Source organism: Barbus barbus (genome assembly GCF_936440315.1).
Source record: "Barbus barbus genome assembly, chromosome: 1".
In the NCBI taxonomy this organism is placed as follows: domain Eukaryota; kingdom Metazoa; phylum Chordata; class Actinopteri; order Cypriniformes; family Cyprinidae; genus Barbus; species Barbus barbus.
Window position 1 is genome coordinate 25,108,464 of NC_136729.1, and position 25,359 is coordinate 25,133,822.

Consider the following 25,359-nt stretch of genomic DNA (forward strand, 5'->3'; position numbering starts at 1 on the left):
AGAGAACAGCCCGCCCACCCAGCAGAACGGTGGAATGTGATTGGACAACATAACATTCTCTTCCAAACGATTGGTTTAATACGGCGTCAATAACAACTGTCACAATTACTTCCTGGATGAATCCCAGCAATGAAAGGAAAGCAGTTGCAAGGGGTGCAAGGGGTCTAATCTCCGGAAAATGTAACTAAATCATATTCTCTAGATCTTCTTAAAAAATGTGTTATAAAACGCCTTTCTTTACTGGTTTGTTTGTAAGTGATGTAAATAATTAGCAGTCTATCCAATAGGCCTGCAGTTTTTTTTTAAAACAATCTATGGCTCTGAAAAACGTATTTATTTCAAGATACTCTGTCAGAATGTAAATAATAATAATAATTATAATTATAATTATATTTTCAAAAAAAGTTTAAAATCCCTTAAGGATATTTTTATTATTATTCTAAATATATATTAGGCCTAATAAATATATATATATATATACATATATATATATATTTTTATTATTTATAGACTAAATAAAAAGAAACTTAATTTTTATTCAAAAGAATTATTCTATTGAATAAATTTTATCATAATGCAGCATATCACGAAATGTCAAACACATAGCAAAACAAAAAACAAACACTCATCCTGTAGGGGCTCTCTCTGGCAGTGGTTTTTCTCGTCATTTCTGCTGTTTGCTCGCTAAAAACTAGCTGTTCTCAGTGGCGAGCGATGGTGTTTTAAAATATTAAGGCAAAGTTCCCACAGTTGTGTTATTTATTATTATTGTTATTATTATTATTTTACATTTTTAATGTATCAGCTGTCAGAGTTTGTGCCTTTTCTGCTGTAATATATAGGTACTTTAGTTTTGGGTCCAATTCTCACTATTACCTTACTATTGACTTTTGCCTCAGTAAACTCCTTACTGTAAAGGTATAGGGTAAGATGTAGAATATGGTCATGCATAATAAGGCATTAGTATGTGCTTTATGAGTACTAAACAGCTAATATAGTAATATGCAAGCAACTAGCTAATAACTAAAGTGTTACATTAAATGCATAAAAAATTTATGTTTGTGTGCGCGCGCGCGTGTGTGTAGGCTATACAGTATTGACTAGCGGCAGCTGGGCACTCCTTATCTGTGTGTATGTTCTTTATGGGAAAATACTTATGCAATTTAGCTTATTGGGTTCATATTCTGGTCGCATCTGCTTGCTGGTATATAATATGCATCACCAAATCTTTTATTTAAAAATAAAACTTTAGTTTACAGCAGAAACAGCGACAAACGATCATGACTCCAGGCACGAACTCTGACAGCGGATACATAAATAATAATAATAATAATAATAGTAATACAATTGTGGGAACTTTGCATCGTCATTTAAAAAACACCACCGCACGCCACTGACAACAGTGCAGTTTTAACCGAGCAAACAGAAAAAACAGTGAGAAAACCGTGGCAGCTGCCGTGGCATCTGGGGACCTGCCGCTACTGTACATAAAGTTTTAAAAAGAGATAGTTCACCTTCGTTGTTGTTTTTGTTGTTGTTTTTAGGGCTGTCAGTTTAACGAGTTAACTTGATTAATTGGTTATGAAAAAATAATGCGATTAAAATATTTTAAGGCTGCATGTTAACGCACTGGCCCATAACATTTCATATAGTTGACTGTTGACAAATACGATGCAGGGCTATCTAGCTACATAAATGCAGTTATGCCCTAAAATTCAAGATATTGGGGCAAAAATGCCCCTGTATGTCTCATATCTCATATCTTTTTGTCTCATATCATAGCGATATCACACGAGCAGCAAGATCAATCGAGTGGCGCTTTTGTCCTGATTTGCACCAGTGCAAATGTGATTTTATACAACAGTTCAGTAAATAATAAGTTGATATTGTGTTATATTTTAAACAAGATATGATGTGTTTTTGCTCAATTTTGCAGAAAACAAAACTACCTTTAATAGCAGAACTGGTGTGCATCTCCAGCAACACAGCGGTGTTTAGTTATGAATGAATCCGCCTTCGATGATTCAAAGAAGTTTCATAAAAGAGCTGTTTAGCCTAATTTACTTCATTCCTGAATGAATCAGCCTTCGAATTAATGACTCATAAAGACATTTACCGCCACCTGCTGGCAGATTTCTTATTTAGAGTATCATTATAATTAAAATGTAATCATTTAATAAAAAATAAATAATAATAATAATAATAATAAAACATTAAAGGGATAGTTCACCCCCCAAAATTAAATTGTCATCATTTACTCAAACCTCAATGACTTACTTTCTTTTGTGGAACATAAAAGAAGGTATTTTGAAGACTGTTCTGGCTGTTTTGGTTACCAATGGCTTTCATTGTATGCACAAAAAATACTAAGATGTTTCCCAAATTACCTTCTTTTATGTTCCATAGTCTATACTCTATACGCCGTTGTAGCCTAAAAGTTTATATGTAATAAATTTTATGTTGAATAAAATAAAATATTTCTAAAGCTACAATGTGTAATGTCTACTTGATACTTTCTCATTTAACACAAAAATAGCTGTTTAAATAGTCTTTTGTAGGTATTTTCAGTCAAATTTATTTTGCGATTAATTGCGATTAATTAGATTAATTAATCAAATCATCATGTAATTGATTAGATTAAAAAAAATAATCGACTGACAGCCCTAGTTTTTTTGTTTGTTGCTTTTTTGCTTTTAAAAGAACATTCTGAAAACAGTGCTGTAAATATAAAGCAAGTCTGACAATAAACAAATAGATTAAGCCAAAACAAAAGCACAAACAATAAAGTTAAATTTTCATGTAATTATGTGAAGTATTGGTGTAAGATTATTATGTATATGAGTTGTACATCTCTATATCTTCGATCTCTGATTTTTAACGGCTCTGGTTGTTCCAAATCTGTATGTTTTTTTTCATCCGTGGAACAAAAGATCATTTGAGAAATGTCTGAGTGTTTTGTTTTGTTTTTGTCATATTGTCCATACAAGTCAATTAACAAAATGGTTTGGTTACCAACATTCTTGAAAGTTAAGAAAGAAAGTCATACAAGTTTAGACTTTGGAACAACATGTGGGTGAGAATTTGAGAATTTCCAATTTTGGTAGAACTATACCTTTAACTTTGAAGCCAATTGACTTTCAAATAAGTCTGCCTACACATCAGCACATCACACACACAGGCATCTTCCTAAATATTATAGAATAGCTCTCACACTCATGGCTTGGCATCTGATTCTTGTTGGACAGCAGTAGCAAGACTAGAAACCACTCTGTTTCTCATATATGTTATGGAGGGATTTATGAGTTATTGATTGATCATATCCTGCCTTTTAGACCTGAAAAGAGGATAACGAGCCACTACAGCAAGTCTTCTGGAGCTGCTTCAGAATACAAAATGGGGGTCTCATCATCTCAAAAGGTCTCTAATTTTGAAAGATGTCAAAAAGGTCACACATTTACATCAACTCCATGAGTTATATGTCTCCATAACTCCTTGCTGAGGCTGGTTAATTGCTAAACTGTTCAAGAGTCCTCTCCTCCCGTATTTTTAGGTAAACAAGTGTAGTTAGGCTACTTCTTGAATCCATACAACTATACATGATTCAAAAGAACCACTTTCCATCCTAAAGACACTTTTGCAAAATGGAAAAGTTCCATGGATGTTAAAGGTCTTAACATGTCAATAAAGATTTCTAAGGTTTTGTTTGTTTTTTGCATATAGCTTAAATTTGTTAAGGATCAATTGTTATATTTAACCATTTATTACAGAATCATGCAGCCATACATTTTTCTCAAACATAAAAAACATTCAAATATGGATTAACAAATGTGGGTTATAACAAACACTGATCACAGAGGACATCTTGCTCCAAAGAGCATTTGTCAAATTTCACAAACCAATTAAAAAATTGTATACCTAAACTTTAAATATTACGCAACCAGTCCATTAGGTGCTGGGCTTTGTGCTTTACATTTGCAGTCAGGCTATGCCATTGTTTAAATTTTAAAACTCCTTAGATACACAAACAAGTCTTACATTTTGATCTATGATCACTCATCAGTCAGTGAGTAAAATGTAAAAGCTAAGCTTGAGAAACATTAATTAGAAACAGACAACTGTTTTCATTGACTAAAAGCTGTTTAGCACTAGTAGCCTATATTGGTTGATAAATTGAAAAAGCTAGGGCCAAATACACCTCCACTCCCCTTTTTTTCTGAAAAAGTAATGAAAAGGATAGGAAGAAAATGGGAATAAGGAAAACTGACACCATCCAATTAATATGAGGTGGCCAAATGTGCTTTTCTGAAATACAATACAGCCATCATGTGTCACATTTGCCTTAAATTTAAACATGTTTGGATAGGTTAAAAAGCCATGCATTATCAGCTGACAGCTTTCTGCTTTCAAATAGAGGACTAAATGAAGATAAGTACAAAAAAAAAAAAAAAAAAAAGGAAGGCAATATTGTGGCTTTCTTTATTATTGTTTCTAAATCATGTTAAATGTGCAGATTCAAATCATTACAGGGCAAAGAAATAGCCTAATAATAATTTAAAAAACAAAAGTTAAAAGTGTTCAGAAAAGTTATCATAGTTTTAGTGACAATGACATAAATTATAAACCAAGTATGAAATGTCCAGAGTTTTCATGTTATCAGATTTTTAACAAAAATGAAATTGGTGGGGTAAAATGCCCCCCAATCTGACAAAGCAATTTGCTTTAAACATTTAGGCATACAGAAAATCAGAGTACATGCAGTTTTATCTTAAAATGTGAAAAAAAGAGAATATAATCAGTAATTATGAATTACAAAATTATAATTTGAAAAGAAAAAAAAAAAAAAAGTTAGCTGATGATAACTGCATGGCTAGCTAACTAGCTACATGATGTGGAGTTAACTTGAGGTAATTTTTCAATATAAAGTCCAAATATTTTTATTCAACCAACCAGTTAGAATTAATTTGATGGAAAAACAAAGGATTTGATGTTCAGAACAGAATAACTACAGTAACTGGCCATTGCCCCTAGGGGCATTTTACCCCACCTGGCGGGGGGCGTTTTACCCCACACACTGTTTGAGAAAAAAATGATGTCATTCTGAAAATATAATTATATTTTTATTAAATAACACGTACTCTCTATCTACAGGCCCTACTGATCTCATATCATATATAACTGTGATGTTCTACAAAACAACAAGCTTTAAAACACTTTTTTTCTTACTGTTGAAAAATAGATCATTTACTGTGAAATTCGTTTTCTCTTAAGTACCTCTACATCAGTCTTGTCAACGTAGTCCATAGTTACAATAAAAATTTATGCTGATTTTATCTCGTGGTTATTTTGGAAAAAACAGTGGGGGGAGGCGTTTCCCCCCCACGCTACCCTATTTTTCGCGTTGGGGTGCAGGTTTTTAAGTCTGCTTGTAAATGTTAAATCATAGGCTAATGGGTTGTTGTTGATTTAATTAATATATTTGTTAGAAAAGAGATGTTGCATTTAAAATATTTATTTGGTCCTCAGTCTTTCGTGGGGCACTCATTTCAATAAACAGAGAGGTCTTTGCAGGTAGCCTATATATGAAATGAATTTATTTGAATTAGCCCTGACATCTGGTGACATCGTCAATCACGGGCTCGTGTCACGGAGAGAGGGGACTTGTGGGTCATCTCGTTTAAAGCACATTTTAAATTACACCACTGACTGAATTGTGTGTATTCATCACATTAGTGTAGTCTACCAGTGCGCTCGGTTAAGTGACACCTGCTTTCAGGCTAGTTCACTGGTTTGTTTGGTCCAGTGAATCACTTAAGAGATCATCAGGCTTCTCAAAGCAAACAGATGAAAACCCTTATAGCAAAGAAGGAATTGTTCAAATATGCAGTACGTTTAAAAGGAATTATCATCACGTTCAGAGTCCCTGGGGGAAGAAATCATGCAGCTTTAAGCACTGAAATCGGATTTCTTGTAGGACTTTTGATACTGTGACCATTCATCGTAAGTAACCGTTCTCCACAAATTAAATTGATAAAAAGATTATGAGTCCCAAATGTGTTTAAAAGCAGTGCAATATACATTTCAACACACTGCCCATTTGTGCCATTACGATCGAAAATATTTATTGCAATAAAAGAGACAGTAGAGGTCCCGTTAAATTGTGTTTTCATAATGAACACATTTACCATGGATAATTAATATATAAACTATTTCGATTTGTCACTGTGATATGTGTTCCACTTAATTGTGAAAGTAATTACCGAGCGAATGAACAGCATTGAGGAGAGTCCCTGTTTCAGGCCCTTCTATCTCAGGGTGCAATAATAATTTTACTCTCTCCTGATGTGATGAAAAAGAGCTATAAATCTCTTTGATCGCTGCAGGTCCACGGCTTCATAATTCACTGCTGCTTTAATAGAAATATTCATGCAATCCCTTAATGAAATTAAAACTGAGAAGCCAAAGCGGCCTTAATGTGTAGCGGTTAAAGACACAAGAGCATTTGATTGGGAAGAATGTTGCAGACTTCAAACTAAAGAAGAATTCCATAGATTTAAATGTAACACAGACGCGCGGTAAATCAAATCACATAAAAGCATTTTCGTATTTTAGCACATCGTCAAACGTCTGGGTCACACTTTACAGGCTACCGTGCACTGTACATATGTTGTTAGCAATAACATTTGAGGCTTGGTGCTTTCTATTACAGAATTGGTCACTGTATTATTACTGCACCCTGTTATTCTTCTTATTTCGGCCCGTGACTTGTTGATTTCCCCTGAGCAAATAAAAGCATGCGACCGGTCTCTGGAGGGTGGTTAGCTGATGAATTGAAGAAAACTAATCCGCTTTATTGGTAGACAGGTTAAGGGCAACAGAGTGTCAATAATTCTCTCTCTGACCTCTTCCTCCATTAGCTTAAAGAGGCTTATAAGAGGACCAGACCCCACAACTAGACACAGATCTTCCACATCCCCATCCCTCCATGCATGTGCAGCTAAATTTCGCTCTGAAGTGCGCGAGATCCAACATTTACTGAAGACACTTGAAAGCCCTTAAGGCAGCCTGATCCTATCATTTTATCATAAGGTAGCCTAGACCTATGTCAGTATGATTATGTCAAATAAATAGGCTACTATAGGCTACATATTCGTTCTAACGGACCAACATCGTGAATTTGAAGCTGTTTTGATAATGCGATAGACTGATCGCCTGTTTTCACACTATAACATAGCCAGTATTTATTTTGGTAATATAGCCTAATGTTACAATCAAATTACGGATACAATGTTGTTAAAATATGTCAGCATCTAATAGCCCACAGATTAATTTAGTTGTTAATAGCGTAATTAAGATTGTTTTTTTGCTGTTGTTTTTTTTTTAAATAGTTCTTCCCCGCTTAATAGTTAAGCTATAAATACTGGCGCGGAAAAGTTGTCACTTGGTCTATCTCAGTATAGGCAAAGTCAAAAATTAGATAGTGAAATGTATGTTATCTGTATGTTTCAATCTCCTCTCAAATTACAATAGGCTACTTTCTGTGAATTTTATCCTCCAGAGTGAAATTTTAATATCATCATATTTGTAAAGTAAAGAAATTGCACAATAAAGTCAAATATATTCAGGCAGGGGTAAACTGGATATTTTTCATTTCATTTCAGGTCGGTGCATTTTTGGCGGTGGAGGGGGGCAAGTTGTCACATAAGTTTAGGCTATTATAAATGTATAGGCCACAATTTATTAAATGTAGGCCTATTTGTTGATCAAAACACGTTTGATAATTTTGATAAGCTATTTCACGTATTTTCATTAGGCTAATTGTTTTGTTTCATCATTATTTTACTGCTTACATTTTTTGCTGAAAAAAAAATAAGTTGTTCATAAATATTCACTGCAGTAAAATGAGGCAATTAAAGTCTCCCCTATAGGTGTCCAAGTGAGAACTATCTTTCCACAAATTTGTTTTGAATTCAAAATATTTTTAATATCAAATGCGTGCATGCCACTTATTAATTCATATTAATTAATCGCAATATAGACTAATCATCAAATAGAAAAAATGCCCATAAGCCTATAGTCTCTATTGCCAGTAAACAGTTCTTGGCGGATAATTGACTTTCTCTCAAACGAATAGCCGTTATCTTTACATGGATAAAAATATAGCCTGGTTTGGCTAAATATTCTACTACATCCGAGCGAACAGGATACTTACCAACTTTAGCCAATCAGTTAGTCGTCTTTGTTTATCTTAGTTCTATAGTTTTGCCTCGACATGTCGAAAACATTCACAAAATTATATGATTCTTATTAAGGAATTCGATCAAAATGATTCAGTCTGTTCTAGAGGACGATGCAAATCAAAGGAAGAATCTTTTTAATACACTTTTCTTCATACAATGCAGAATATCTAGGCTATAATTAGGCTATGCTTTACTTCAAATACGGACTTCTATCTGCCTAGTGTGTGTGTGTGTGTGTGTGTGTGTTGAGAGTTAACTACATTGTAACATTTATTTTATTTTTTTACTTTTATCTGTTTTTCACACACACTTATCTTCCACGAACGATACAAATCTTTATTTTTTGAGGACTATAGAAGTTGTAGCTAAGCGCAATGAACTCTGAAATCACTGTCCAATCGGATTTCCACGAGGATGACGCGAGTGGCCAATCCACACCCTCTCCAGCAGCTGTTGACAAGTGGACTTGTGGTTTGCACACCTTGGCCAAGATCATAACTTTAAGGAGAGGAACAGTGACACTCGTGACAGTCTTTTAAAACGAACTACGCGTTAATCTGTTTGTGGGGTGGGCAAGATGGAGAAATCCAAAAACTTTCGCATCGACGCGCTTCTGGCCGTCGATCCACCAAAAGTGCAGACCTCGCCGCTGGCGCTGGTCACCTCCCTGCCCACCTCTTCAATATCATCCTCCTCCGAAAGTGTCCAGGCGTCGGAGCTGAACACGAACTCCGAAGCTCTTCGAACCGAGACTCCGTCGCCCCCCAGGATATCGTCTAGCGGCTTGATTCCCAAACCGGGTTTCTTGAACTCTCCTCATTCAGGCATGCTCGGACTACACCCTCAGAACAGCTCTGGGATCCCCCCTCAGGCTCTCTACGGCCATCCAATGTACACTTATTCAGCAGCAGCAGCGCTGGGCCAGCACCCGGCTCTGTCCTACTCATATCCGCACGGCTTGCACCATCATCATCCCAGTGACCCCCTCAAACTCACCGCCAGCTCCTTCCAGCTCGATCACTGGCTGAGGGTCTCCACTGCGGGAATGATGCTGCCTAAAATGGCAGATTTCAATGGTGAGTTACATTTGAAATGCACGTGGCTAAATAAAGTACATTGTTATTAGGCTTATTATTATTATTGTCAAAATTAAGTTTATTCATTCTCATTTTTGTAGCCATGCTGCCCTGTTATAATCAACTGATTATTTAGATTATAATGCATTCTTTAATCATGAGCATTTTTGAGACTTATATTGCAGAATAACGCTGTTTATTTTCAACATGTAGCCTATAGGCTACTACTATACTGTTTTATTAATACAAAAATAATCTAATCAAATCAAATCAAATGTGTTCAGAGCAACGGATCAGAGTAGCCAGATATAACAAGCGCGTGCAGGGTCAGTAAAGCTGTTCTTTGAACGAGACTGAACGAGCACTGTCTTTCAAAGAGGGGCTAAAATGGACAGATAATGGACAGAGGGAAAGTGGCGGATGAGTGTGAAAACCACAGCCTGCCAACTGTGTACACTGCAGACACTGACTCTCTGTTCCGCTGCTCGTCTGCAGATTTTCCCAAACTAATCAGATAGGATGGAAATGTTAGCAGATGTTCTGACAATGCCGTGGCACATTGAGGCTAGGTGTGATTGGGAATTGCTTTTGAGTTTTTTTTAGAACGAGAGCTTTTATTATTTCTTGCCGTGCCATTTACACAGTGTGCGTTACATTGTGCGTACAGTGCATATATTGTAACGCAATAGGCTACTAAACAAGATCAACAATTCCGCTGTCCGTGCCACTCTCCGTTCTGTAAGCTACATTCATCAAATAACACTAAAGTTTTCTGCTTTTGTGATGGTGCTTTGGAGATTTAGAAAATGCTTGATAAATAGCCTAATGATTAAATTAGCCTGGGTTATTTAAGCATCAGTTTGTAGTTTTGGAGAAAAGGGAGAATATTTGTAGAAATGGAGAATAAAAAAATCTTTGTAGAATGTAAAAACGCATTTTGGTTCCAACTATAATTTTTATTTATTTTGGAACCTTTATTTGTATATTGTTAACATTCAGTCCTAAAAAAATAACTTTATAATTTAGACTATTTATGATGAATATCAACGCTGCGTTTTTTGTTCTGCAGGCCAGGCGCAGTCAAACTTACTCGGGAAGTGCAGAAGACCAAGAACCGCGTTCACAAGCCAGCAGCTCCTTGAACTTGAGCACCAGTTTAAGCTGAATAAATATCTATCGAGACCAAAACGGTTTGAAGTGGCCACATCGTTAATGCTAACAGAGACACAGGTAAACCATCGGCTTTTTAACATTTAAAAATGTCTATATTAAGTTGTTGAAACTCTATAATACATAATAATAATAATAATAATAATACGAATAAAATATTTTTAATAAAATCAGTAAGGTCAAATAATATTCGATTACTCGGAATTATTATAAATGAGACACACGTCATGTTCATATTTCCAGGTGAAAATCTGGTTTCAGAACAGACGCATGAAATGGAAGCGCAGTAAAAAGGCTAAAGAACAAGCCGCTCAGGAGGCCGAGAAGCAGAAGGGTAAAGGAAACCAGGACAAAATGGACGGACTGGAGAAGGACTACCAGAAGGCAGATTCAGTGAAAAGTAACAGAATACGGGACTTTAGGGACAGTGATGACGAAGAAGGAGATAATTACATGCTGAATTCATCTGATTGTTCCTCCGATGATGAACGAGCCAATGCCAGTGATATCAGTCCACAACCATGAGACTTCGTTTCCAAAAAGACACTTATGTGTGATTTGCATGTGTTATCATCTTGCAGTCATGATGGAAATGCTGAGATGGACGCCCACATGAGCTGTTTGTATAGGCTACTTACAAACACTGACTGATGCTTCTGAAGGTGAAGCCTGATGTTATGGCTGCAGAGCATGTGGTAAAAATGCATTACATCAAGCAAAATAGATTAGTAGGCCTATCAGTAGGCTAATTATTCGCATCATCAAAATGTTCCTATTCGATAACCACTGTGTTAGTTTCTGAAGTCAAGTGGGATGAAAACAAATCTGGCGTTGCTTCATATAGGCTAGGCTACACCCAGAACCATATGTGATCTGTTTATTTTTATACAATGTATTTATAACGAAATCGCTTTTAAAATGCATGTAAATTATTGTTTAGGTTTATCAGTTACACTCTGTGAATAAAATTAATTTTTTCGAATTTCGGGCTGTTTATAGCGCTCTCATATCCATGCATACTCGAATATGGAGAAACATTTCTCACCACTGCAGCAATGGGCAGCCCATAATGAACCTTCGAGACGAAGCCCATCCATCATCAGAGCACATCACAGAAGCTATTTTAGGTGTCTTTTATGTTTATGTTAAGACTTTAAGTGAGGTGAAATTAGATGACCTTTTCGCTGATTTTAGACACTTCATGTTATATCTAGTCGGAAGTCTGTTTCTGTCATGTTCACAGAGTAATGATGAAAATGAGCCTTTGGTATTAGCTAAACCAGAGAAACTTGTACTTGAGAAGGACATGAAACGAAAATGATAAAGAAAGGAGAGTATGCTGGATTACTCTACAGCGAGACTATTTTAATGGTCTTTTCTGCAATCTAATTGAGGTCTATTTCGCATAAGTGCATTTCCTCCTTTATTAATAACGACATGCTTTATTGGGTAATAAACCCAGAGATCCATCTGGTCTTTGCCAAGGAGCTTCTTCGAATCAATTAGAGGACATTTAAATATAATCACTATCCACTCCTATCAGTCCAGGGCCATGACAACTATCTACTGGGACACTGAATGTGATCTGAAATGTTCCTTGTTTTTCATTTACTAAGCCACTTTAGTCATATTCTCAGTGGAAAATAATCATTTTTATATAGTCCGAACACATTTAACATAAGATGTGGATTTTGGTGAATTAATTCTCTACAAAAAAACCTCCCCTTTTATTACTCTAAAACAGAATTTACCAGTGAAGCATGCAGAAACTAAAAACCATGGCTAATGTATTAACCTTCACTTTACTCTTGGGTTCTAAAAGACTAGTGGGGTAGCATTTTACATAGAAACAGGAATTTCCTAGAGGGGTAAAGTAACAAGATACTGTTCAAATGTTGAAATGGGTTCATAATATATAATATGATTAATGTTATGATAAATATAAACAAAAGCATCAATAATGTTGGGCAACAATAAACAATGATTTAATTCCAGAATTAATCTGGCCTTAAACAGGTAGTAGTCAAATTAGGAAACATTAGTTACTGATTTAACTAATGCCTAATTTACCCTATACCTGTACGTTTACCCAGCTGCATAAGTACAAAGAACTCAACCTTATCAGTGCTACTATCATCCTCTAACGATCCGGGAAAGAAATCACACACAAGTGAGCAGGGTGGGACACTTATGTGAAGGCCTGGATGAGACAGTGAAAGGCAAGACAAAACAAAAATTCATAAATGCATAATAAACCACACAATACAGATTTATCAATAGGGGCACCGTAAGTGATTCGTTTGACCTTCTGGCTGAGATTCCTGCACATGAAAAGTTTGAAAACGTAAAAGAACAAGCCAACAATGGTGAATTTTTAAAAAACGAACACTAAGTCCCATGGCCTTTGCACAGGAACATGCAATATCCTCACAAACAGTATTTTAACTGTGGTCTTATCAGTTCGAAGACTACTTTGCTTCCTATTACCAGTTCAAACTAGGGTCAGTATCAACCTTCCTCTGGTCTCACACAGACAGACAATAGCACACACTCTTTACAATCACCTGTGTTTATCTTAGTGGGCTGGACCCCCATTATACGCTTCTCTTCACATATGGTGACAATGTTGTCTTTGTCAAAGGGTGGAAAAGTGGGGCATTTGCAGGTAACCCTCCTTTTTCCAGCTTTGAAACTGTGAGAAAAAAACAGCCAGACTGTTGTGTCATTATTACAGGTTCTAATGTGACAGTCTGTTGCTATAAAGTTTGCAATAAAGGATGCAATAAAGTTTAATTAATCAAATATAATTAATTAAACAGTTAGCTCTTTTGTTGTAGAGCTGCGAGGGTGATGTTTCCGCTGCCTGACCCCAGATGATGGTGGCTCATGCTCTGGTCACTCCATGCTGTGGATTGATGTCAGTAATGCCGATGTTGCTAATGAATTAACAAAGGGCATCAAATGTAACGGTAACCCTCTGCTATGTTATGCTAGTCAGTCACGTGACTCATGTCCGAAGCACTGCTGCATGTGCAGTTGCTCCAGATGACTGCAATCAACCTACATTTCATGACGATTAGAGCAATGCATACTTGTGCTCTTTTCTTTTTATTGTTTATATGGAGTAAGATACTCAATTCTAAAAGTCAGAGGATGAATCTGTTACCAGAACAGACACTGAACATATGTGCATGGGAAATTAATGAGCAGCAAAAGAACGAATTATGTTATTCTTTTTCTTCTTGAGACATGTTTCTGCCTTACAAAAAAACACTAAGAATTAATATGAAGCAGGTCATTGTGATTTCCTATTTTGTATCTATACTCAAATATAGATTTTTTGTTTTTTTGCATTTTCTGCTCTTATATTTTTCAAATGAAAGATTAGTTTGTCCTTTCATTACAGCGACTCTGACTTGCCATTAAAAAAAGACACATTATAATAAAACCAAACATTTAAGCATAACACTCTTATATTTTTCTTTCTCATAAGTAGGTCTTTAAGTGAATAAAAAGTACAAAATGTCAGATATCCAAATTCCAAATCTGAAATCTGTTGACATCTTACCATAAAAATATAGAGCAGAAAAACTGACCATTGAGCATTTGTAGTATGAAATTCTTTAAAACACACTAAAATTTATTTATATACTTTACATATTTTACGTTTTATTTTTGTACAGAATGCCAGAATTAGTACAAAAATGCAGTAAAATGTCAGTGATCTGCATGTGTCGTAAGATCTGCATACAGGTTCGCATACTGTCCTCTGTAGTAATTCTCACTTTTTGAGTCTGATGCATTATACACATATTTCTGTGTGCAAGAGCTCTATAACTTAATTTTGGCATCCCGGGCCTCCATGGCTTTGGTGGCGACCTCAGCTCTATCCTTGAGTACCTTGGCTTGCTCAGTTTCTTCAGTCTGGATGTTCCGGAGCAGAAAGTGACTGATGAAAAGCTTCAAGCCTTCCCGAAGCATTCCCAGCTTGGGGATTCCAGAGATCCTGGCATACAATGGTAGACACACAGGCAGATATTGACACACCAGGCCACACACAAGCAATTTTTCCTCAGGTGTCCCACACCTGGTCTTTTTAAAAACTTGCAAATTCTTGACAAATTCAATAATGTAATATTTGTTATAACTAACAAAGTCTAATATTTCTTTATTTTTTCATTGCCATTATGAAATTTGCCTCTGAAACAACACTAATTTTGAATTAGCGTTCACACTTTTGCAAAATCGCAAACCACTGAACATTATGAGCATTTATATATATACATAATATGTACTATTATTAATTTTTGTAGTACTAAGAATACTCACCTGCCAAATATATTCACAAGATCTTCTGGCTCGGTTTCCTTAAGGAGTTTTGAGAGAACCTGCTTCAAGAATTTGACTTTGGGCTTATCCAGCTCTCCAAACTCAATAGCCTTATGAAAAGAAGAGAACATGCAGAAAATTAAGCTGCCATTCATTAACTCATCTGTAAGCGATTCATAAAGAAGATGAAGAACATTACACATATATACTACAACATATCATACAAACCACAAATGCATTATAGAATGGCTTCTTGTAGAGGGGTGGACTTTATCAAATATTACCTTAAGAATGGAAAGAGAGAGACACTTCCTGTGTAGAAGATGAGTGACCAGCTGGACCAGGTTACTGAAGCACCGACTGGAAAGGTTTGCCAGGTCTTTGAACTTGTCCCACAGACTAAACTGAAAAGTCATCTAAAATCCAGAAGAAAAGCAGAGAGGGTTAACATTTACTAAATGGATTATTATTCACCAATAGTAAACAGCTATAAGCTACTAGGGTTTAAATGCTGCAGTATTCGATGTAAATTAACTGATATACATTATCAATATTCACAGATTTGCTTATTAAAAAGCTTATAGCTGATTACAAAGTAATATTAAATCATAATATCTTATAATAAAATATAGCTAATTTAACCACTGGACCAAAGTACTGAAAAACATCTGAATGTTCTTAGCCTGGACAACAGTTTTGTGTTAACAAGTTAAACATCCAAAACACACACAGAGCAACTCCTAATGCAGTGAAACCAGTGACACAAGCACACAGTGAGAGCTAGAAGCACTGCTGTTCCACTCTACCTGGAACCGTCGGTCATGCGAGCAAAATTTCTCTGCCACAACCGCATAGAATCTATTGAACATTTTCTCTTGCAGGCAGCAGTCCATCAGAACATGAACAATTTCCCGCTCTTGCTGGTCTTTCAATCCTAACCTGAGAAGACATGAATCCACTGAACTGGGTAAATAATGGTTTATGACAAATATCACAAACATAGTACATGATGTTTGCAATACACAGAAATACACGTCTGTTAGACAGAAGAAAATTAAAGAACATTTTGCGTAATAACCTTACCTAAAATATTTGGCATCATCACACTACAATGCTTTCATTTCAGAAGATCTGAAATATTGGTTTTGCTAAAAGAAACTTTGTCCTGCTAATAAGGCAGATCTGTTAATCTGTTAATTTTTCAAATCATTTTATACAATTCTTTCACACAAGTCAGTTTCAGATTGATTCTGGCATTACATGACACTAATCAAAACCATTTACAATCAAATTTGTCAACTGCTAAGAATCCCAAAAGGGCAACACGGCAACTATCACTGAAAATCAATGAGAATAAGAAACAGAAACTGTGCTGACAAACCTTAAAATTTTCTCAAAGGCATCTAAATAGTCTTCACTTGACATAAGCACACAGAAAATGTTCCTCCTGATGTCAGTGTTCATTGTTTGTGTGCAAGCTCCAACATCTTTGCACTTTACTGCAAATTCATAAAGAGAAACAAAAAAAAAATTCAATGACAATTTCTGAATGGACCTTGACTGTCATAAAGGTCCATAAAACATGGCTAAATGGAGAGATTTCTTAAACAGAAACTACAGAACTATTTTTTTTTTTGCTTTTTCTCAGCTGAAAATAATTGTTCATCTGAGCATTTAAATTACTGATGAAAAAAAACACATTTTTTTTCTTTTTTCACTTACTTGTTCCCCTTTGGTGGATGGGGTAGTTGTCTTGTTTCCATGGTCATCGATCATGGGTGCTCCACTCCAGGAAGATCCTACAATCCACCAACGGCCAACACGCTCAGCTTCCAGAAGATTGTCTAGTGAGACTCTCAACTTCTTGTCACTTCCACCGGCACTGCTGTGAATCTGTTAAGAATATGTTTAGTGCATAAGAAACAAGGTAACTGTCTTCAAACACATTCCACCTTCCTGTAAAAATACTGTACAAAAGTCAGATCAATGAGACTACACTGAACTATGGCGTTAGTCTGACCCCTAGTGGACACGGCGAGAAGTATATGTAGCATAAAAATATCAAATATTCATTTTACTTATTACTTAGTGTTGATAATACAGATTAATATGATCTAGTTAACTGCTCTAAGCATTTTTGCATTGCAAGTCCACCTTATAATTTAACAGCGTAAATAGCATAAGTAATGCAAATTAACATTATTAATTCTCACCAAAGTCCTCTGCAGTTTCCTTAACTTCTCCAGAGGTTCAGGGTCATAATCTGGTATCTTCCTCATGTCATTGTTCTTCAGTGCCAGCATATTCTCCAACATAAACCGAATCTGACAAGCAAGCCAACAGAACAAACGTCTGCACTTGAGACCAGCTGCAGACCTCATTTATGATTCACCTCAGTTGTCCTCATTTGTAACTTGCTTTGGATTAATAAGTAAATGATAAAAAGCAAATATAACATAATAATATAATTCACCAGAAGACAGCTTCTTCACATGACAAAGGTGTCTTACCCTTGTTTGGTCTTGAAAACGCTCTCCCTCAGCGTTGGCTTTCTGCTGAGCCTCAGATATCAGCTCCTTAAGAGCTAGTGGATCATCCTTTCTCAGAGCAAACCCAATATTCTTCAGTATCAACAAAACCAGTTCTACATCCTTCGCGCTGAAACGTGTCACCAGCTTCTTCAGAATGTCAAACACCAGGAGAGCATGGACCACATGGAAGTTGTAGATGTGGGCAATTATGGACACCAAGTTGTCACATTCTTTGTCTGTAGCATCAAGCTGACTGTAGGTTTTATCAAACTGACGGACTACAATCTCCAGAAAATGAGCTCCAACCTCAGGGAAAACAAGTGAGAAAGTGAGAAATTAGACAAAAATACACACTACGACAGAGATTCTTATAACAGTATGCCACTGAATGCAACATATTGCCATGATGACAAGTTTAATGTGAGGTAAAATATTAGATACCTCCAGGCCAACACTATAATGAAGGACACTGACAAGAAGGATGTGCTCCATTAAAAGCCTGGAAGAGAGAGTGAGTGTTAATTATAATAATTTACAAGTATTTATTAGTGTGTTGTTTTTAAGGTCATATTTAATTTCTTGAGTGAGAATTTAAGTGAGCCAGGAAAAAGTAATGTTGTCAAAACAAACTTTGATGTTGACTTAAAGGGGTGGTGATTAGGATTTCACTTTTTTTAAACTTTAGTTAATGTGTGATGTTGCTGATGGAGCATAAACAACGTCTGCATAGTTACGACACTCAAAGTTCAATGCAAAGTGAGATATGTTTTGCCAAAAAAACAAAACGCTGTTTAAGGACTACAAAAAAACAAGCTCCTTACCTGGGGGCTGTTCCATAAAAGACGCTAAGAAAAGCGGGGATTAAAGTCCAAAACCTGACTTGAAATAACCTAACAAATTAATCGGGACTAAAGCGGTTTCATAAAGGACAATTCAAGTTCACGCAATCTGACTAATGCTATCCAGTAGGGGTGGGCGTATCGATCCTAATATCGATAGTATCGATACCAACGTTGGTATTGGTATCGGATCGATACTAACCTGATAAGATCGATACTTTAGGTTAATTTTTTCTCCTATACACGTTATAACATTGCTTAATACATACAACAAAGTGTGGACATGTCGGCGTTCATATGCCGCTATTTTCACATCTCTTATGCAAACATTGCTGCTCCTCCCCTGCTACGCTGTGGTTGTCATGCCATCACGTGACTCAGCGGCTCCGAGCGTGAGCGGATAGAGTGAGAAATGGAACGGAACTCCGAGCTACAAACGAAATTAAAAGGGGAGGAAGGAAATCCTTCACATAGTGCATATTATACCTGTATACCGAATTTGTCCTTTTTATACAGTATCACTGTAAGGTGTGGACTGAGTTTAGCTTTTTAAAATTATTTCTTAATGCATTAAGACACTTTAAATTTTCATTATAATGGTTTTCTATGGGAGTAAAATGCTTAACATGTTGTTTAGCATGTTTGCATATATATTCTGGTCTCAGCTGCTTGCAACATATTATATTTTATTAACAAGCTGTATACCGAATTTAGTTTTTATTTATTTATTTGGTCTTTATCACTGTCTTCCTCCATTCATTAATTGCACCATATTAAATGTTTTTATATTGCAATTAGAGAAAATCAAAATCAGCGTGTTGCATTCATGTTCTGGGTTCATCTGCTTACCTGTACATGCATGCCTATATATTTTTATAAACTATACCGAATTTGGCCTTTTCATATCACAGTTTTGTTTTATTGCGATAATAACAAACAAATATTACAGTATATGTATAAAACAAACAGAAAATACAGTACATATATAACATACTAAAATCCTTTCAATAATTAACGAGTTATGGTTTAATAGTTCTTTTTCATATCAATGTCTTCATTCAATAAGCCACTTATGTTAAACTTTTCTTTATAATGTTTTTTTATGGGAGGACAATACATAATGTGAAAACTTTGAGCGTTGCTTTCATATTCTGGGCACATCTGCTTACTTGTATATCTAGTTTGAAACATTAATAAGGTGTATACTGAGTTTTGTCTTTTAATATTACGTTTTTAATTTATTAAGCCACATTAATTATTTTTATAACTCTTTTCTTTGGGAGGAAAAGACTTAACATGAAACTGTTTATTGCTTTCATGTTCTGGGCTCCTCTGCCTGCAAAGTCCTTTTACAAAGGCAAATAATATCCACGTAGCTTTAAGGTGAATATAATATTTGTCATATCAACATTAGTATATTGTTAATTTTTTTTAATTGTTGTTGGTCATTTATATTTATGTTTTTTTACATGACAAGTATCGGAATCGGTATCGGCGATACTGGCCCTGTATTTACTTGGTATCGGATCGATACCAAAATGTGCAGTATCGCACACCCCTACTATCCAGGTTCAGTGAGTCGGGATAATGTGACATACACGCTTATTCTGAAGCAGCCCTTAATGTCGATCATGGATCAAATCGATCCACCATAGCAAACAGCGAATATTTGTGCTGTTTAACGCATTTGAAACATTGTGTTTTCCTCAGTGCATAACTGATACGTCACAGGTATATTTTTTACATCTGTAAATGTCAGAAAGCCATGCAAATATATCCATTTAGGCCCCGTCCACACGAAGACGGGTTTCTCTGTATACGCATAAATTTTTTACCGTATAGGCGTTTCGTCCACACGAAACCGGCGTTTTCGAAGAGTGAAACCGATCATTTTTGAAACCGGGTCCCAGGGTGGATAAATTTGAAAACGCCGGTTTCATGTTTTCGTGTGGACGGCGAATCCGTATATTTTCTGAAACGATGACGTCATCAGCCCACGTCTCGCCCCTAATCGGACACCGCTACGTCACATAACAGCGACAACAACAATGTCAGACTACGGCTGTGTCCAAATTCAGGGTCTGCATCCTCCTTAGGATCCTTCCTACCCGGTTGAAGGAGGAGGGATCCTCCGACGTCCGCAAAACCCGGAAGTCGGTGTTTGTGAATTTGGACAGCCTACCCTTCTTTCAGTTCCCTCCCTTACCCGTTGCTCATATCCTGTCGCCTAGCAACCGTGACAGCGCCAAGCAAGAAGCGGGAAAATGGACAAAGAGTTATTCTCCTCATTTTAATTCTTTTGGAAGAAATAAAGCAATTAATTAAATTAAATACTTTCTTTGCTCATTGTCGGAGAGTTTTTTATATCAGACTACAAGACAGTCACATCCAGGTAAGCCATTATAGCCTATTTTTATTTGTTTTTAAGTATTCTACTAATTTCTCCTACAAATTCATTGAGCCGAAGCATAAACTTTAGCTTGTTTTGTCAGAGAAACTCCTCTCCCACTCCGCTACCGCTCGCTTCGTCCGCCATTACGCTCTGCCGAAAAGAATTATGGGATAGGTAGGACGGGAAAGGATCCACCACACCCATCCTTCCAATTCGGGGAAAAGGAGGACGTATTTGTGGGCCGCATTTGAAGGATCCTACGAATTTGGACAGCCTTCGTCGCGGCGCTGTGACGTAACATCCTTCAAATGAGTACTCCGAAGGATGCAGACCCTGAATTTGGACAAAGCCTACGTGCCTGTGTTCGTGCTGCAGAACCTACTGAGCTCATTAGTTTTATTAAAGCAAAATCTTCTGCTTTGTGTGTTAGTTTATATTCAGCGCGCAAGGTTTACGCACATGGTCCAAGTCTTCTTCTCTGTTTTCTTGTGTATCTCTGTGGCAGAATTACAGCGCCACATATTGGTCTGGCATGTGTACTACATCGTTTTCAGTCGGTTTCAGTGATTCCGTGTGGACGCAGATATTTCCTGAGACGACTCCGTTTACGGAATTTGAGGCAAAAAAAAAAGTTCGGATACGGACAAACCCGTCTTCGTGTGGACGTAGCCTTAGCTGTCAGGAGTGGGCGAGGCTTATGCGAGAGAACGAGCGCTGCGGCGCGCATGCGCGCTACACAGACAGAGCAGAATAGAATACTAGCGCAAGAATTCTGAATAAAATATACATTCTACTAAAATATTTGTTGTTGGACATTAAATGTGACACATAGAATTTTAATTTACTACATATAAGTGTATTTTTATGATAGCAGCAACTGTTAATCACTAGCTCAAATGAGTTAAATGTGTGTTCCTCTTATCAGTTAAAATGTACTCTGATTTCTATTATAAATTTACATTTTTAATTCAGTGATTTTAACTTTTGATTGTGTTTTTATGCTTTAATGCTTTAAAGAGCCATTTTAGATTGCAATGTTTTAATGTTCTAATAACCATAAAAGGTACAGCTGTCATAAATTCAGAGAGAAAGGCTGCATGGCTAGAAACTGCTGATCAACTGAATGCACAAGTAGCAACTATGTTAAAATGTCATTCGCCTACATTTTGGGCACAATACATTAAATACAGTTGGTTGTAGCCTATTTTTTATTTATTTGATTATTTAAGGTGTATTTTCTGTATACTTTTATTTTTGGACCGATAATAAATTCAACTGACTGTATGTGAGAGAGTCAGTGGTAATATCGATGCGTTCCCATTGGTCAGTGTTAGAGGAGCTCAGCTTAGCCTGACAGTTAGCCTGCTCCTGACCAGGTTAGTTTGCCAGCATAAGTTGCCACAGTGACTGAGCTTGAGCTATGGTAATTTTGCTTTCAGAAACCAAATCAAGTGAAAATAAGTCAGAATTACTGAAATAAGCCTGGCTTATTTGGTAAACTTGCTTTATGGAACAGGCCCCTGGTTTGTGTCATGACTAATCTCAATGTTTACATAAATGTTTTCATATTTCTGAGGGAGGGGCTTCATAGAACCAGGTAGTCAACAGACCGTTTTGACGAGAATGGAAATAGCAGTGCAGAATAAAGGTAAAATATGTTTTTAAAACGAAGCATGAACATGTTACACTGCACTCCATAAACACAATCAAGCCTTTGAAAAAAGATGATCAACCACCCTTTTAAGAAAGCCCATCTAGAATGTTTAAAGTAGTTTAAATAGCTTGAAGTAGTAAGTAGCTTAAAACTGGGCATCACACACTAAATAAACTAAGATGACAAAATACCAAACTTTCAAGTCATTCAGAACACAACAAACTCATGCAAAAACATGTGGCTTGTTGCTAGGAGATACGTAACAAATAAAAACAATACCTATTCTAAAATTGGCTCAAAATATCAAACATGTTTGATGTTGTCTGACTAGATGCAATCATAGTCTGAAGGTAAAAAATCTGAATCTGAGCCCATCACAAACAATACTCTGTGAAACCTGTAAACTCAGACTGGCCAAACCCTGCAGACTGGCTCTGACTTTCAGCAACTAGTGTTTACGTGTCCATCGTCCAGAATGCAGATCTGGGCAAAATTTGTTCTCAACGGTTTGAAGGTCTGAGCCTAATTTGGTGGATGTGGCTTGAATGCTCTAGGGTCTTACAGCTCAGAAGAAGAATATTAAGTTAAAATAGAATATCAGCAAGTTAATTTTCTCAAATCGATATGCATTTAATACTAAAGTGATTATCAAAGAGTCAGTTATTAAATGAAGTCATTATTGAAAGGGTAACCTTTCAGGCATGAGAGCAGGTGTGACGCAGGCAGCCAGCAGAACGCCAGTGAGTGTTTCGTTCATGTCCTTCCTGCTGGTGCTCATGTACAGCTCTTCCAACTGACTGCTGATGGATGCCATGTTGGGCTGACTCAACCTGTCGAACAGAGGACAGGGTCATCAAACTGGCTGAATTTCACTTGGTTTGCCAAAGACTGTATTTATTTTTAAAAACAAAGCTTCTTCAAATTGAGCATTTATGTAGCCTATGCCTTCCATGGTACCTTACCTGTTTATCAGACCTTTCACAGTGCGCTTCAGTTTCTCCAGCTCGGCTTTGCGTTTGCGGTCCACGGCTTCTCGTAAGTGAGGGGGAACATACTTGCCTGCTGTGGCAGGATTCTATAAAAAGAAAACAAAAACAAAACACAAATATTAGTGTTTTGGAGCTGATCTAGGATTGTATTCTAAGGTGGTTCTGATTTCTCTAGCCTTCCTCTTAGTGTGTCGATTAGAACACAGGAGTGGATCAAGCGGTTAACTTCAATCAAAGGAGTTTATTGAACACTGAAGATGGATTTGGGGGGTGTATGTGGATGTGTGTATGGTGTGGTTCTACAATAAAACAGAAATATAGAAATAATCAGCATAACAATATTTGACTTCTGTATCAAAGCAAATCACATTAATGTATAGAAGGTAGTAGTGTGTAAATACAATATACAGTATCGACTTTCAGTGGTAATATACACACAATCTTGCGTTGTGCTCTTTTATGCAAACATAATTGGCACGTTAAACTGACAGTGCCCAAATACTTGCAATAAACCTCACAAGTCAGAACAATTAAGTACTCTTATATAAACTTCACCGTAATAATTACCAATGTAGCAGCATGAAACCGGATAATACTAATAGTGATAGCGTATTTGTAAACACAACTCGTGCGTGCGCTGAATGCGCTAGCATAGCCTTACATTCATTTCACACGTTCAATCGCGAACAGTGGACAAATACCAAAATGTCTCAGATATGATTATTAGAATAAACTAGAACAGTCCCTAGAGCTGAGCAGATACTCACAATTAGTCACCGACGCACACAATAACACACAAAAGGAGATTATTTCTCTCGCTCTCGCTCTATTCTGCTGCGTCCTGGCGATGATTGACAGGTGCACTAAGCCCCGCCTTTCCAACACTGCCGCCCCCAAATTTAGTTGTAAATTTGCTCCGTGGGAAAGTGATTCAGGTTTCCTGTTGTTTGTCTTTACTTCCAGGGAGCTCATCCTCCTCAGGGATTTCAGGAAGCACAATCAGCCGAGCAATAGGCCGGGTATACGTCTTGTCCTTTATCTGGATCTCCACTGTTCTGACATGTCCATCTGCTCCCGGGTAGACTTTTGTTACTCTTCCAATCTGCCACAAGGACCGAGGTAGTTGTGGGTCAACTAACATGGCGACAGTGCCAGGTTCAATGTCAGGTGAGGATCTTTGCCACTTGCCTCTTGTCTGCATTGTTGGTAGGTATTGCCTTATGAACGCAGTCCAGAATCTGTCGGCTAATACCTGGGAGTGCCTCCATCTCCGCTTTGTGAGGAGTTCAGACTCTGGGAACACCACTTGAGGTAAGGAACCATCTGGCCGCCCCATCAGTTCCTGTGCGACTGCCTCCACCAAATCTTTCCAGCTACTGTATTTCTTTCCATCGGGAATCACTGGCATGGTGATAGTTATCCCACAGAATGTTCCTCCTTTAAGTTCAGTGGTGTCTTCAGTCTCAGAAATGCGTGAGGTGGGATGAGAGGGCCACTTCTCCTGAGGTTGTAGTAGGAACTCTGGACCCTGAAGCCATCTGTTGGGGGCAATAAGATCTTGCAGGTGCTTGCCACGAGTCAGATCGTCGGCAGGGTTTCTTTCCGAATTTATGTAACGCCATTTTGCCTGGTTGGTCAACTCCTGAATCTCCGCTACCCGGGTGCCTACAAAGACCTTGTATCGGCAGGACTCGGAATGGAGCCAGTGCAGCACAATGGTGGAGTCAGTCCAAAAGGTGATTTTGTTCAAATTTAAAGTGAGCTCATTTGCAAGCTGCTTTGCCAACTGTGCACCTATCAGAGCGGCGCAGAGCTCAAGCCTCGGTATTGACTGTTGCTTTTGCGGGGCCACTCTGGATCGCGCTAGAAGAAAGGCAAGGTGGGGTTCCCCTTGGTGACCTTCTGAAAGCAGGTAAGCCACAGCCCCATATGCCTTCTCAGAGGCGTCACTGAAGATGTGGATTTCCCGTCCTATGTCAGGCTGATCCATGTATGAGGGGTTATAGCATCTGGGGAGCGTTACTTGGGGAAGATATTTAAGCTCCTCCTCCCAGGTTATCCATGCTTGCCGGAGCTCACCAGGGAGTTGTGGATCATCCCAGTCCCGGTGGGTGGCCCAAAGCTGCTGCACGATCACCTTGG

General features: G+C 37.2%; 2 protein-coding genes across 2 annotated transcripts in view; one reads left to right on the plus strand and one right to left on the minus strand.

The window, feature by feature from the left end:
- Positions 1 to 8,814: 8,814 nt before the first annotated feature.
- On the plus strand, positions 8,815 to 11,008 carry LOC306865480 (motor neuron and pancreas homeobox protein 1-like; the record flags this gene model as incomplete). Its single annotated transcript, XM_079410098.1, has 3 exons — positions 8,815 to 9,313; positions 10,383 to 10,543; positions 10,727 to 11,008. 3 exons carry the CDS (start codon positions 8,815 to 8,817, stop codon positions 11,006 to 11,008), a joined length of 942 nt encoding a protein of 313 aa, XP_079266224.1.
- Positions 11,009 to 14,091: 3,083 nt separating this feature from the next.
- Positions 14,092 to 25,359, minus strand: part of LOC306870129 (nucleolar MIF4G domain-containing protein 1-like) — a gene marked incomplete at its 5' end in the record, with an annotated part of 32,076 nt that continues 20,808 nt past the window's right edge. Inside the window, 11 exons of the mRNA XM_079417211.1 lie at positions 14,092 to 14,489; positions 14,813 to 14,922; positions 15,097 to 15,228; positions 15,619 to 15,751; positions 16,194 to 16,290; positions 16,510 to 16,705; positions 17,026 to 17,136; positions 17,323 to 17,649; positions 17,785 to 17,842; positions 22,921 to 23,058; positions 23,191 to 23,303. Coding sequence (XP_079273337.1) covers positions 14,315 to 14,489; positions 14,813 to 14,922; positions 15,097 to 15,228; positions 15,619 to 15,751; positions 16,194 to 16,290; positions 16,510 to 16,705; positions 17,026 to 17,136; positions 17,323 to 17,649; positions 17,785 to 17,842; positions 22,921 to 23,058; positions 23,191 to 23,303 — 1,590 coding nt within the window. The 3' untranslated portion in view covers positions 14,092 to 14,314. The remainder of the gene's footprint in view (positions 14,490 to 14,812; positions 14,923 to 15,096; positions 15,229 to 15,618; positions 15,752 to 16,193; positions 16,291 to 16,509; positions 16,706 to 17,025; positions 17,137 to 17,322; positions 17,650 to 17,784; positions 17,843 to 22,920; positions 23,059 to 23,190; positions 23,304 to 25,359) is intronic.